The sequence below is a fragment of the Pituophis catenifer genome, unplaced genomic scaffold (assembly GCF_029215685.1).
Source record: "Pituophis catenifer annectens isolate HBS135680 unplaced genomic scaffold, rPitCat1.0.hap2 SCAF_16, whole genome shotgun sequence".
Lineage (NCBI taxonomy): Eukaryota > Metazoa > Chordata > Lepidosauria > Squamata > Colubridae > Pituophis > Pituophis catenifer.
The window spans coordinates 21,615,538-21,629,945 of NW_027256896.1; the positions used below are offsets into that span (position 1 = coordinate 21,615,538).

At 53.1% G+C, this 14,408-nt stretch overlaps 1 protein-coding gene across 5 annotated transcripts in view; it reads left to right on the plus strand.

The window, feature by feature from the left end:
* Positions 1–2,890, plus strand: part of CLEC16A (C-type lectin domain containing 16A) — a 38,059-nt gene extending 35,169 nt beyond the window's left edge. For 4 of the 5 annotated variants that reach the window (XM_070954922.1, XM_070954918.1, XM_070954919.1 and 1 more), the window contains one exon: positions 1,902–2,890. In XM_070954922.1, the coding sequence (XP_070811023.1) occupies positions 1,902–2,215 (314 nt within the window). In that variant the 3' untranslated portion in view covers positions 2,216–2,890. The remainder of the gene's footprint in view (positions 1–1,901) is intronic. The other variant, XM_070954920.1, reaches the window with a different exon arrangement.
* The last annotated feature ends 11,518 nt before the right edge of the window (positions 2,891–14,408 follow it).

Below are 14,408 nucleotides of genomic sequence, written 5' to 3' on the forward strand. Positions count from 1 at the left end.
GCAGTGTGTTGGCTGCTTGGTTTTATTTGCGTTCTGCTTTCACCCAGGGTGGCTTTCTTCCCATCTTTTAATTTTGAAATCCCAATTTTCCTTACCCCTTGTAGCGGGGGAATCCATGGGGAGGGCCTCCTGCCAAGACCTCTCCCTTCTCCCAGCCTCGTGCCTCAGCTGACAAAATGCACCCCAGTTTCAGGTCAGGGGTCGTGCAGCTCTTCCGGAGACATTCTTCCCAGCAAGAAAAATATTCGCTGCAGGTGAATGGCTGAAAAAGCCGGGTCTTCCCTCTTGCCACGCCTGGCCTTCCCTCTTGGGAACTGCTCCTGGGCTCACAAATGTGTTTGGGGGCTGAGAGGTGACTGGCCGTTCAGCCAATTGCCCAGATGAGGGTCTTTGGCCTTGCTCTAGCTTCATTGAGCCGGTCTCCAGAGGGCCTGACCCAGCGACATTGAGCTGCCCAACCCCCAGCCCGCCCTGTTCCTGGCACCCGAATCCGTGGCTGGGCAGCTGTGGCCATGAAGCCACCAGAAAGGCCCAGGCCTCGTGGGATCCTGGTCCTTGGTCTTTTCCTGGTGATAGGTTGTGACAGTTGGAAGGGCCGGTGTTAATTTATGGGGAAGGCTTTGTAAGTCAATTCCATCGATCAACCGATCAGTCCTCCTGGTCTGATGAAACCGAGATTGCCTTCATTGATAAGTAAGGGCCGGGCTTGCTGGCATGCCAGGCAGCAGAGATGGCCCAGTTCCCTGGCAGGAGGGATGCCAGGAGCAGCAAAGCCAACCTGTCTGGACAGCAGCTGGCCTTGGCAGAGGAAGCCAAGGGGAGGCAAGAGAGATCTGGGCTCAGGCTGAGAGCAGCCTTCCCCGGAATTTCATTGCACTCCCCCCTCCTCCTCCCCCCCCCCCCCCGCTGGCCATGGGCAAAGGCCTGACCTGGTGGGGGTAGCTTCCAGGTCCCAGCAGCTCAGCCTCCTGGGCTCCCCCTCTCCTCAGCAAGGATTCCAGAAGGCCTTCCCCATCTGCTGAGGCCAGGTGCTCCCTTCCTCATCCAGAGGCCTCTGCCTGGAGCGTCTGCTCTCCTTGCTGTGAGAGGAGAAGAAGGGTGGCAAAGGGGCCCCTCTTCCTGGGTTGGGAGCCTCTTAGAAATGGTTAGGCTTCCCAGGAGTCGCCTTCTGCCCCTCTGCCCTCTGGGCCTTCTGCTGTTTTTTTTTCTCTTGATTTGACCCTCCCCCGTTTGAAGTTTTTGGTTTGCCAGAGCAGAATTCCCCCTCCCCTGGGGGAGGGGTCTGTGGGTGCCCTCCCTGCCAAGCAAAGGTTCTGCCGAGCGTATGGGGCTCTTTGGGGAAGGGATCGGTGTTGCTGAGGCCCACCAGGCAGGGTTAGATCCAGAAGGAAACCTTGGCCCAAAGCACTGCCCTTTTCCTGTCGATTAGAGCCTTTAAAATTAAAGGATGTATTTCAGACACCCGCACTTTGTGCACAGATGCACAGGCAATAATGCATTAAGACCTCAATGTTAAAGTCAGACTGTTAAATGGCTGGGGAGAGAGAGGCATCTCTGTGTCACCTGAGCTGAAGGTGGAGATCAGGACCATTAACAGTCACTTTGTAAGTTAAGCACAGTTCAAACGTTCTTAGGAAGCATCAAGGAAAAAAGACGGCTCCAAGATTAAAGAAAGCTTTAAACGAAGGGAGAAACCTGTGAGATGGGGAAGAGAAGGGCAGAGAGCGGTGAGCCAGCCCTGGGTTAGCAAACATTTATCCAGGTTTGGGCAGGGCTGGCCTAGATTGCCTAAGTGTGCCAGGCAAACCCTCCCGGGTTTTGGGCAAGGGAAGCGAATCCAGGTCGCCTGGCCGCCTTCCCTCCGAGCTTGACGGGCGCTGCCCTTTCCTCCTGTCCCACAGACGACTCGGTCGCGCTGGAGCAGTCTCTGCCCTCCTCCTCATCCGGTTACCTGTCCGCAGCCGATCGCTCGTTGCCGCCAGTTTTGAAGCCTGGCAAGAACCACTCAAGGAGCGAAGTGGAGACGGCCACCTGGTCGCCCAGCCTGATTCCTGCCCCGCAGCCGACCATCTCCTTGATTTCCACGGACAGCCTGAGCATTGAGTCGCTGACCCTGGTGCCCCCCGTGGCCGTGGACAGGATCCTTGCCGTGGGCACTGTCCAGTCCCTGCCCGCGGAGTCAGAGGCCTTCACAGACCCCAGGCAGCAGTCCTAGCCGTTGCCAGGTGAGAGCCGGAGGGACCCATTGCTGGAGGCCTCCTGCTCATCTCCCCAGCGCAGCCGGTCGCCCAATTCTCTGAAACAATAAATCAGCGTTAAAGAAACGTTCAAGTGATCAAGTGGTCGTGGGGCTGGAGACATTTCGGAAGGAGCTGTGGATTTTTCCTTGGGGGCTGGTTCTGTCCCACCTGCTGCCAGCAGAAGGTCCCCTGCAGCAAAGCCCCGATGCCAGCTCCTTTGGGATGGATCTCCACCAAACGCTCTCGGCTTTGGCCAGGAAAGGCCTCTCAAGGACCTGCAGAGGGATTTCCCCCATGAATGCTCCTGCACACGCACACACACACAGAACTCTTCTGGTCTGTCAGCCTTTCGCCATTTCATTTTTCTTGGTTTCTTTCCTTTGATTAGAGGGCATGTGGGAATCCTCGCTGAGCTGGCCACTTGTACTCCTAGCACCCTCAAATGTAATATTCCACTTGTGTGTCTCTGCTGCGAAATAATTCTAACTTGAAGTTGTACACACACGTCTGTTAGGGGTGGGGATTTACAAATACAGAATTTGGAATTTTTTTGCCTACATCTGAAGGGCTGCTCTAGGTGAAGACACGGAGGAATGTCGTCAAGAGTTTTGTGTAAAGGATTTCAGAGGAATGTAAAATATTTTAGCTTACTGATCCTGTCCTTCCTTTCATTTTTCTTAGTGGGGGATGGGAGAGAGATGGGTGAATAGAATTTCAGCCACAGCTCATTCAAATTAACTCCTCCAATGAATCTATGGGGGAAACTGATGACTCTCTTTCCTGGCTCCTGAAACAGAAAAATGGCATTTCTTGAGGAACCTTTTGGCTTCTGCCCCATTATTATCACGTCAGGGGTGAAATGCTCCCGGTTCGGACCAAACCGGTAGCAAAAATCCCTGCCCCCTCCCCCCATGCCCAGCTGAGCCGCGCAATCTTCAGAGGCTTTTTTATTTTCTTTTACTTTTAAAAGCATTTTTTCTCTAACCTCTTCAGCCGAAAAAATGCTTTTAAAAGAAAAAAAAAAGCCTCATGATCGTGCGGCTCAGCTGGGATCGTCAGAGGCTTTTAAAAGCTTTTCTTTTTTTGTAACCTCAAGGTTGTAGAAAAAAATGCTTTTAAAAATAATTTTTAAAAAAGGCCACGCCCACCCAGCCACGCCCACAAGTAACGTTTTACATTTCACCACTGTCACATGGTGGAGCTGGAAAAGTTGAGGAGGAGCTCGCCTCTCGCTCTGCCCACTGATCCCCCACTCGCCACCACCGCTGAGTTTCCAAGCGCCCAGGAGGGGGTCACCTCCCTGCTTCCCTCGCAGCGCTGCAAGGCTGAGCCTTGTCCCCCCCCCTCACAGAACACCCCTTGAAAGCGGCTAATGGGACCAGGCATTCCCACCCACCCCCCGCCTGGAGCTTCTTGGGAGTTGCAGTATTTGGGTGGCCTCATTGTGTGGCTGCTGCATTTTTCCTCTCTAGAAAAGCTCACTGACTTTATTCTTTGGAGGTGGGCAGCTGTTTAAGCCACAGGAAGAGGAGGAGGGGGATTTATTTCTCTTCCCTTGATGTGGGCTTTGGGGGAGCCACAGCTGAGTTTGCCTGGAAGTCTGCAGCTGGCAGAGGAGTTGAGCAAATGATGGGTGTCCCTCCCCCCAATGACTCTCTGTAACCTCCCCCATCCAAATTAGCTGGGGACCCACCTCCCCAATCCTGGCTTACTGGCTGTGATTCATCCTTTGTTGACTCAGTTTCCTTTCTGATGCTGATACAAAAGGTGTTATCTTTGTCCTCCATTATCTCTCTCTGACTTCTTTTTAAACAATTAGTCCCTTTTTTTTATCCCTGCCAGCCCGGCTGCCCAAGTTGACTTGTCTGTGACCGCTGATTTCCCAGGAAAGCAGCTGATCGTGTTGAGACAGTGGCCGAAAAGAATTCCTGGGAAATCAGCAGCTTCACAGAAACACACGGCAAACTTTGGGGGGGGTGGAGTGTTGCTGTGTTTTCAGGAAGATCCCCCCCACATTCTGTGAGGGAGGTGCCCAGCAGCAGACAAAGGAGAGGGGCTCAAGGGGGCTGGACGTGAGCTGAGCCGGAGGTCTCTGGCTCTCAACCTGCCCAGGCTTTTGGGTGGGCTAATGGTGGTGGGGCTGGGCCTGCCCGCCACCCCAGCTGAGAACGTTGGGAATTGTAGTCCAGCCCTCCAAGTGGGGAAGAGTTTTCATGGCATGACGTGGCAAATTGCATTTCTGTGAAATCACCACAATAGTCTCTGAGTCATGGTTGAAATCTGGCCCCTGGTCCCGGCTGAGTCAGATTCCGGGAACGTCACAAAGGATCCCACCTTTGGCCCAGAGAGGCATGGGCCGCGTCTGCAGGTATGCCAGTGGGGGTGGGGGGAGCTTCAGAATCCAGGTGTGCCCCCCCCCCAAAGTGACTGTCTACATTCCCCCTGTGGCCAGCGGATGGGAAGCCAGGCCAAGGCCAAATGGCCACCCATGTGCAGACGTTTCTCAGCAGGCTCCTCATGAGTGGGAGGGTTTGTTTTGCAGAAGGCGTAACCCCTCCTCCAAACAAATGGGGGGGGCCGTGGGCAAGCCAGCCCAAAGCCCCCCCCCCTTCCTTGATCTTTCCTTCGCTAACTTGGGGCGCAGTCCTGTCATGAGTGCAAATGAGAACGAAGAGAAAGCAAGAGCTGGTGCTGTTCAGCGGAGTTCCTGTTGCAGGCCTCCTGGAGGAAATGGCTGCTTGGCTTCCTGGATGAGTAAACTGAGGCACACGTGGCCCTCGGGGCTGGCTTGCTAAGGCAGAGATCAGCTTCCTTGCAGGTGGTCCTCCATGACCCCTCCTGCCGTGGCCCTTCCTGGCTCCCTGCCAGGCCCCCTGCGGTGGGCGCTTTCTCGGCTTCCTTCTCCTGGCCTGCCTTGTCCTGGGAAGGATGCTGGGCGCCAGAAGCCCTCTGGGTTCAGCTCTTGGCCGGCGGCCCAAGTCGACCAGAGCGAGTAGCTGGAGGGCAGCAGCTCCACTTCCCTGGGGCTCTCCAGGTGGGTAGCATTCCAGAGCCCATTGTCCCCAGCCAGGAAGGCCTGGCCTAAGGTTGCCTGGGTGAATTTTACCGCCTGCGCCCCAAGTGCGGGAGCTCCACTTCACTTTATGTGTGCATTGCCGTTCGTAGAGGAACCCAAGGGGGACGGTGCTGGGAGGATGGGGCTCACCACCTCCTCTTGCGCCCCTTCCCAGCAGCCACGGCTGCTCAAGCACGGAGCGTCCTCTTCCCAACTTGCTCTGACAGTATCTCCACGCAGCAATTTTATGGCCCTCCCACAAGAGGGAAGTGGAAGGCACGAGTCCAAATAAGGCCATGGAGAAATCCCACATCTTGGGGGGGGCAGGGAGGACGCAGACGAGCAGGCAAAAATAGTCCCACAGCTGGACAGGAGCCTTTTGTGGAAGGAGCAGGCCTGGGGGGAGTTTGGGTGTCCGTCCGTCCCAGCCTCCCAAAAGGAGCCACAGACTGCCAGCTCCCACGGCTTCCCTGCGTGGCTCCCCAGGAAGAGGCACCCGCTTGATTTGAGCCAAGAGCCAAGCTGGCTAAAGAAGATGGTGGGGGGGATGTAGGTAGGTAGAAAGCTTTCCTTGCTGCCCCCAAAGTCCTGAGGGGACCAGGGGTAGCCGGGATGCTGGATCCTCTAGCCCCCAAGTTGCAGGGAGAATGCAGAAACCCTCCTCGGCAACTCCTCTGAGGTGCACCCAACATGGGTCCTTGGTGAGAAGTTCTGTGCAGGGCAGGGACCTCCAATGATGCCCCTCCTCAGCAGGGCTTGGAAAAGGCCCAAAGGGAGACGCGGGGGGGGGACACATTTGCACAGGAGGAAGCCCTGCGGGTGTCTGTTTCAGAGCATGGACTGAGTTGACTGTTTGGGGAGAGAATTGGGCTGATTGAGGGCGACACAACCTGAATTTGCTTGAACTAAAGATCAAAGTCCTCAGAACCTGGTTCAAAGAGGGCAAAGTCATGCCAGGGATCATAAAGGATCTGTCTGGCATCAGGGCTGCCGTCCTGCCCTGCCCTGTCCTGCCCTGCCCTCGTTTCGTGCTGCCTCTCACCTGGCTGGAAATGTGGGTCTCTTCGCTGGGGTGTTCCCCAGCCCTCCTCGTCCAATGCAGAGGTTTGAATGGCCAGGAAAGCAGGAGGGATTCTCCAATTCTCTGGCAGAAGATCACATACATTTGTTCGGCTGTGGTCTGTGCTGAGAACTCATAATGATGTCTGCCAGCTGTGCAGGCCCAGGTGGGCACAACCCAGGGGTGAACTCCAGCAGGTTCTGACAGGTTCTGGAGAACCGGAAGTGGAAATTTTGAGCAGTTCGGAGAACTGGCAAATACCACCTCTGGCTGGCCCCAGTGGGGAGGGAATGGGGATTTTGCAATATCCTTCCCCCAGGAGTGGGGAGGGAATGGGGATTTTGCAATATCCTTCCCCCAGGAGTGGGGAGGGAATGGGGATTTTGCAGTATCCTTCCCTTGCTACGCCAACCAAACCACGGCCACAGAACCGGTAGTAAAAAAATTTGGATTTCACCATTGGCACCACCTGTGCCATGAAGGGTCCTGAGTCAGGCCTGCCAGAACTCCTGTCCAACCCTGGTCCCCTCCTGCCACCTGCATGCAGATTTTTGGGACCCACCTCAGGCTTTCTTGTGAGCCCAAAGCTTGCTCCCCCTGGGCTTCTGACAGGATCTGGGGCTTAGAGCTGGGGAGTGGCCTGTCTCAGCCGGTCAGTTCTGGTCCAGATCAGATGGCAGAGTCTCTGTTTCCTCCACAGCAGTTTCTTTCACTTTGCCCTGCGTTGGGACAGGGCCTCCTCCTCCTCCAGGCCTTTGCAAAGCCTGATCATTCAGAAGGTCCCTGGGCAGAGAGAGCAGGATCTTCACACAGCCTAGACCTCGATCTGCAAACCTTCCAGCATTCAGAGGGTTTCACCAGGCGCTCATTTTGACACCTTTCGTTAGGATTCCACAGTTTAATCTGTACAGAAACTTCCATGAAAGTACAGCTCTCTTCACTAGAGTTAAGGGAGAAATTAATCTGAATTAAATTAGACATAGCTAATTCCACTTTTTTGAACCAACAGCAAAGCTCAGTTAGAAGGAAAAGAATACCCTTACTTCTTCAAGTTTTGATCTGTTCCTGAAAATCACACTTTGCATGAAGCATATACACTTGACAACACTGAAAACAAAAATGCCTGATGAAAAGTGCATTTCTGGTATACGCACATTTTGGTGTGGACTTTTTTCTTAAAAACTGAAGCAAAAACTGATGAAATGGCCCCAATTAGATGCCGAGAAAAACCCAGCAAGCTAAGATCTGCCTTTTCTTGTCCCTGACTCAAGCAACGTGGAATGCCAGCAAGGAGGGGCACCCTACAGCAAACCTAACCGTGGTGCCCAGGGCATTTCCTTATGGTGTGCTTTCCCTGCTCCTGCCTGGGTCATTGGGACCTTCGTCCTGGCCTTCCTGCGGAAGGGGGAGGCGGATGCCAGGCACAGGCAGAGAGGTCGGAGTTTGGGGCAGTGTGGATCCAGTTGTCGGAAGGAGCCCCTGAATCGAGGCTGCCAGCAAGGCGCTGCCTGCGAAACACTTGTTGGGCAACGCTTGTGTGAACACAGCCTGCAGCTCTATTGTGTGATTTTCTCTTCTGCTTAATTATCCCCCCAGCTTCTCTGGAAGCAGCACTCTTTCTGGGTAAGAAGCACGTTCTGGCCCAGAGCCAGGCACACCCCGATGGCCATGTGCCAAGCTGTTCCAGCTGAACAGCTTTTCTTGGGCAATGGAGAAGGCGCTGCCAGGAGGAGGGAAGGGGCCGGTGATGGCCATCCACTTCTGCACGGGATCCAGGCGGGCTCTGCATGCTGCATCCAAGCAACAACTGAACCCTCATGGAGCCTGGGGTGGGAGGTGTGCTGGGCTTCTTTATGTGGGTCGCTAAGCAGGCCTGGGGCCTGGACACGCTCCGGGAAGCCCCAGGTCTTGTGCACCTTCGTTAGGACAGCAAGGCAAGAGGCAAGCAAAGAGAAGTCAATACGGATCCAGCAGTGGGCTTGGTCTCCCCATGCTGCCAATAATAACAATAAAGCTTGGAACAGCTCACATCCTGCGAGGAGACCTTTAGTATAATTAGGCATCTGCCTATCCCAGGACAGACTCAATAAGCAGACAAAAATGCCAAATGCAGGCTAAGCATCCAGCTGACTGGGCAACCAGCCATAATAATAAGCCTTTCATCAGACACTCAAAAGTCTCAAGGAGTTTGGGTGCCCGTGTCCCCCGCCCTGCAACTCCCCCCAGCAAAGAGAGTCAGTGAGGGGCTGCTGCAAGCACTCCAAGGGGGTCCCTGGCAGGGCTGTTGCTCAGATTCTGAGTGCGCCTCCTTTATACATCAAAAAAGTGTTTGTTCTTTGGAAGCATTTACTGCTGGAAAGGATCCAGGTTCAGTTTCCCCAGAAGAGCGTGACAAAATCGTTTCCACCAAAGACCTTTACAAATTTGTTTAAACTGTTTCCTCTGGGCACTGATTGCTGTCAAATTAAAAGAAGAGAGGAGAAGGAGACTCTCTGTGCCTCTCCTCCGCCACCACCCTAACACCCCCCCCCAGGCAGCTGCTTTGGCTCCCAGGGCACCCGAGGGGGGGTGATTTGAACTCAGCTCCTGATGGAGATGCTGGATGGGGAAGTGCTCTTGGCCAGGGGCTGAATGAGTGGTGGGGCAGGGGTGACCTCTGTGGCCCAGGAAGGCTCTCTGTGGGGACCTTTCGCTCCTGGGCGAAGGGGGCAGAGGCCACGCTGGGCACGGGGCTGAAGCTGCTGCACCCTTTGCCAGGCAGCGAACAGAGCTTGGAAAGGGCACCGACCGGCCTTCTCTGTGTCCAGAAGACACATTGGTAATCAGCTTGTGTGGAAGTCAAAGCCATTTTTCCAAGCCTCATGATGCAGAAAGGCTGCCTGAGGTCAGCTGGCAGCAGTTTGCTTATTCAGAGTCAGGCAGCTGCCTCCGTCCCTCTTCTGCCTCCTTCCTCAGGACGTGGCTCTTTCAAAAAACAATGGGAAAAAAGTGAGCTTCACTACATAGATGGAAAGGTGCCTAATGCAGGTGTTGCAGCTAAGTATTCCTCACAGTCACTCCTTCGTCAGCCCACAATTAGGACAGAGTCTCACAGCCTCAGCAGCCTCCGTTTCCAGAATCCCCGGCCAGCCTGCAGTTCATAGTGCTGGTTACCAGCTGAAAAGGCCACGGTGGCACCAGATGGGGTGACTACCCCCACGTCACTCTGCCCATTCACTGAGGTCATCTGGGGCCAGCCCCGTGGCCCCTGTGGCTTTATGGTCTCCTTACAGATGACGGTCCCAGGACCAGAGAGCCAACATTTTCGTATGATTGCTTAATGCTCTGACTTGCCAAACATTCCCACTTCACAGACCGACAACTGAGATCGGCAGGAGGGAGCTGCTCCGGCTGCATTCTGGATGCAGGGCAGAGAAAGCATCCAAGCAGCTGGACCTCAAGTGCCACAGGTGGGACTTCCAGGAGCCTCTGGGAAAAGCAGGGGGGAGGCAGGGCCTGCTCCCCGTGAAGGGCAGGGCTGGATGGGAATGGATCCTGGAGCGCCTGCTGGGCTCAGCTCACAGGCCTTGCTGAGCTGGCACGGCTGGGAGTATGCTCAGACCGTCTGGAGCCGAAGCAGCAGCAGAGCTGGGATGAGCTGGGATCTTGCGCCAGCCTCTCCTTCTGGCCTCGGGCTCACGAAAGCCATGGAGGAAGAGTTCGATCTGTTGGCTCTCCTCTCTGCCTCTGCAGCCTGGCAGGCTCCCAAGAGAGTCTTCTTTGGCAGTGAAGGAAACCCCTCGCCACCCCTCCCCAGCTTCTCTTTCCCTTCCCCAAAGTGCTTCCTTTCCTTGAAACTGTGGCAGCAAGAGTGAAGTGCCACTTGAAGACATTGTGCCCACGGCTGCTACCTGGGACTGTTGTGCTGTTTGCAGAGTCTTGCCCTGGCTGGCAGCCCTCCTGGGTCATGGAAAACAGGAAGGCAGAGCCCTGTGAGGCAGTTGAAGGAAGTAAGCTCCATTTCTCCTGGCAAGACCATTGTCCTTCTGTCTTGCCTCATCTTCTGCAGGCTGCCTAGCAGGAGAGGAAGGGGTGCCGGGAGTGTCTGGCCTGCATCCAGCTGAGCCTCCTGCTCCCAACCTCTCCCCTGGGGCTGCCTGGGTCCCTCTGGGGCTGCTAAGGGCAGCCTCTTCAGCTCCCTGCTGTCTGGTGATTTGGACCTGGGTTGAGACATCGGTTTAGGATGGTCCTGGTTTGTGCAAGGAAAGCAGCCAGCAGGGAGACTCTGCCAAGCAAAGCAGGAGCGGACTGAAGCAAGGGGAAGGTCTGCAGGGAGAGAGAGAGAGAGAGAGAGAGAGAGAGAGAGAGAGAGAGGGAGGGAGGGAGAGAGAGAGAGAGAGCGCGAGCAGGACTAGAGGCAACCTTTTGCCTAGTAAGATGCCAAGATGTCCTCAGCTGCAGGAGGCCACTCTGCCCCATGGCCATGGCAGGGAGCAGCTGAAACCCAACAGCAACCTTTGGTGGAGTCCCTTGGATCCAGAATCCAGATGTGTTTTGACGTGGTGGGTCTTGGCCGCTTGGTCTCCCCATCCCTGTGGCCAACGTTTCTTGGCTTGGCCATAGCAGGCCCTGATACCCTCTGAGGGGAGACCAGCACCTGGCAAGATATTGGGGGGTTGGCCCCATCTACCCTGCGCGGCCTGCCTGGAAGAGTGTCCATGGCTGGGTGAAGGAAACCTGTCCCAAGATTATCCTCAGCTGGAAAGAGCAGAGCAGCACACCTGTGAAAGGGAGACGATGAGCCAGCTCTGTGGGAGGCACCTGGGACAGCAATAGATCCACTCCTCCAGATGCCTGATGTTTCTGAGGAAAAACCCCTGTCTAAACATTGAAGAGATCAAGACAAATGGAAGACAATAAAAAGTAAATAATCTTGTAATTCTAGGGCCATTTCCCTGGAAATAAGCCTTATGGGTTCTAAATCAAGAGTCCAAATTGCAGCATCAGCGGTTTAAAAGCCCACATAGCTATGAAGGCCAGATAAACAGATTCCAGAAGAGCGATGCACACCGAGTTGCAACCAGGAAGGTTTGGGCTTCTTCCCTTTTTGCCTTAAAGCAACAACAGCCGCCCACAGCTCCTCTTCAAAATCAGAAGCAGCAGAGGCTGAGGGCACAAGGGCTCCTGCCCCATAAGCGAGCCCTTTGCCCTCCCGATTGCTGCCGCCAAGGGCTCCTTCCATCTCAGCCCAAGGCCTTCTGGGCTTCTGTGGTTGGCTGAAGGCCAGCCTCTCCCACATCTGCACCTGCAGCTGCTTCGTTTGGTCCTCTTTGCTCTGGGTCGGGAACCCGGTGATGGAACAAGGCTCGCTGGGATTTCAACCGTCAGCCAGGGTCCTTGCACTGGTCCCTGGCTGCCCCTTCAGTGGAGGGGTCAGCGGGAGGCTCTCTTCAAGCCCAACAGGATTCAAACTGCAGGACAGACGAGCATCTGGTGATGCCATGGGGTCAATGGAGGCAACAGAGGAAATGAAAGTCAGCAAGGAAGACAAAAAGCCTCATCTCCCATGTCTGCCTTGCACTGGCAGCTGGAATTCCTGTCCCCTGGAGCCCATGGGAGGCTTCGGGTGCATCGTCCTTGTAACAGCAACAGCAGCAGAAATGGCAGCTGTCAACCTCTGCAGAAGAGAATCTACGACGAAGCCTCTGATCCAAAAGCCGGCTTCGTGTGCCTTGTGATCTTATCACCTGTCCACCTTATCTGAGGAGCCGGCGTTCAATACCCATCTTGGCTTCACCGTGGCTGGGAGGCCCTGCGCTCAGCACCCATAACTTTGAGTTTCATGTGAAGCCAGTCCACAAAACCAACTCAAGGCTTTCAAGGGTTCTTTCCGTCTCTATCTTCCTCTTGCTCAGGGATGTCTCAGGGCCGCCTCATCTGCGTTCACACCTGCAGACAGCACTGCATGTTCTCCGCAAGGGGGTTTCTGGCCTCAGCGCCACAGCTGGGAGTCTGGCTGCCTCTCTTGTTTTCAGCTTGGCTTCACCTTTCACTCAAGACGCTCAGAAAAATCCAGCTTTTCCGGAGAGACCAAGGTCAAATTGGCTCCCCCTCCAGGCTTTGTGTGTGTGTGTGTACAACCAGGTGCAGGGTCAGGTACAGACCCACCGAGCCCACCCCCCTGTTTTTATAAGTGATTCAGGAGACATTCCTTGGACCTTGCATGCATGGATCTATTCCCCCAGGAAAAGGGGCTGTAAGGAATTCATGTTGAAGGTTATAACGCGGCTCTTAAAACAACAATATTTTGTCACCCATGCAAAAGGCTGTGCAGTTGTTGAGGCCCCACACTCTACCCCAGATAGGTTGTCTGTCGCAAGGCAGAACCTGCACGGGAAAAGCACTTCAGTGGAGACACAAGAATGCTCCTTCTGAAAATGAAACAGGTAGCCAAACGGGTAGGCAGAACTCACATCCCTCTTCCCCCGTGTGTGGCTGGTCCCAGCAGGGGCAGGTAAACCCCTGCCCAGAGACCCTTGTGGGGCAGAAACTCCCAGCCTGGCGTCACACAAACCTGGATGCAGCCGACCCTGGGCAGGTTCAGCTTTGCCACCATCCGAGTCCTTCTGGGTTTCATTTGTCTGCTTTAACTGGTGGGAAAGGAGCAGGCGAGCCAGTTCCCCTCTTGAAAGCAACCTCTGAATTCACCAGAATCGGCTTACTCTTGCCAGCCCCACCTCCGTTTCCAAGAAGTCCTCCTCATCGTTTCCATTTTTCCATCTCTCCCTTTAGGAATAATTTTGGTGGCTGAAAACCGTACAGCAGCCACTGCCTTTGCAGGAGACACATTCTGCTGAAAGAGGCCCTTTAAAAAGCTTTCTGGAGAGCAGAGCTCAGTTGTTCAAATATCATGAATTCTCAGAAGTGCTTTTTCATGTCAAGGTGTTCTAACAGGGTTTTATTCTTTAAACATCCCCACATTTCAGAGGCAGCTTCATCAGTTCTGGAGCCTTGAACGTGATCTGAAAAGCAATTCAAGATTACCTTCTTCTTTTTTCATATGAAACTCCTGTAAACATATAATGTCTGTATTTTGTTTTTGGAGTTTAGCAATTACTTGTCTTCTCTTTATCGGTGAGCTTAGTCTGTTTATGTTAACCAAAAATAATGTCACTTCTTCCTCCATTCTTTTGGAATCTTTTGTAATCTTTTGGAAGCCCCTAAATTAGGTAAAATATTTTTGGCCCTAACAGAAGTAAGGAAATGAGGAATCACAGTCTATATAAAAGATCGGTTAAAAGCCAAACAAATATATGCCGATATAGAGGGAAGAACGTTATTGATTGAGGTACTAATAAAACAAAAAAGAACATTAATTGCAGTCATATATGCACCAAACACACAACAGAAAGAATATTACCGCAAATTTGATAAATTATACAATTGAAAATAGATAATGTATGCGTATTAGGAGATTTCAACGCAGTGGTTGATCCCAAAAAAGACTACAAATCAGGAAGTAAAAAAAATTATGAAAGGAGAACATTATCAAAGACGTTCTTTGAAATGACCCAAGAGTTAAATCTCAAAGATATTTGGAAGGAAATGAACCCACAATAAAAACAATATACGTATTTTTCCAACCCACATAACTCATGGTCCCGGACAGACATGGTCTGGATGGATTCAGAAACAGGAAAAACCGTAGAGGAAATAGAGATAAAACTGAATACCTGGGCAGATCTTAACCCGATAATAGTCAAATGGAAGGGGGAGGAAAAAAGAAAAAAGAGATCGACCATGAATCAAAGGATAACAAAAGAAAAAAATTACTTTCAACAAATAGAAAAAGAAATTGGGAAAATTAGAAGATAAAATGCAGAATGAACCCCACAACCAGGAAATTAGAAACGAAAAAGAGATAATTAAACATAGACTTAATCTATTGTTTTAATCTAATCTGTTGTTTTTAAAGACAAACTGTTTAATAAAAGTTATTTCTTTAAAAAAATGAAAAGCGATTCAAAGCAGTGCAGACATCTCTCTGTTGCTCATGAAAGCAGCCGTTTCGGAC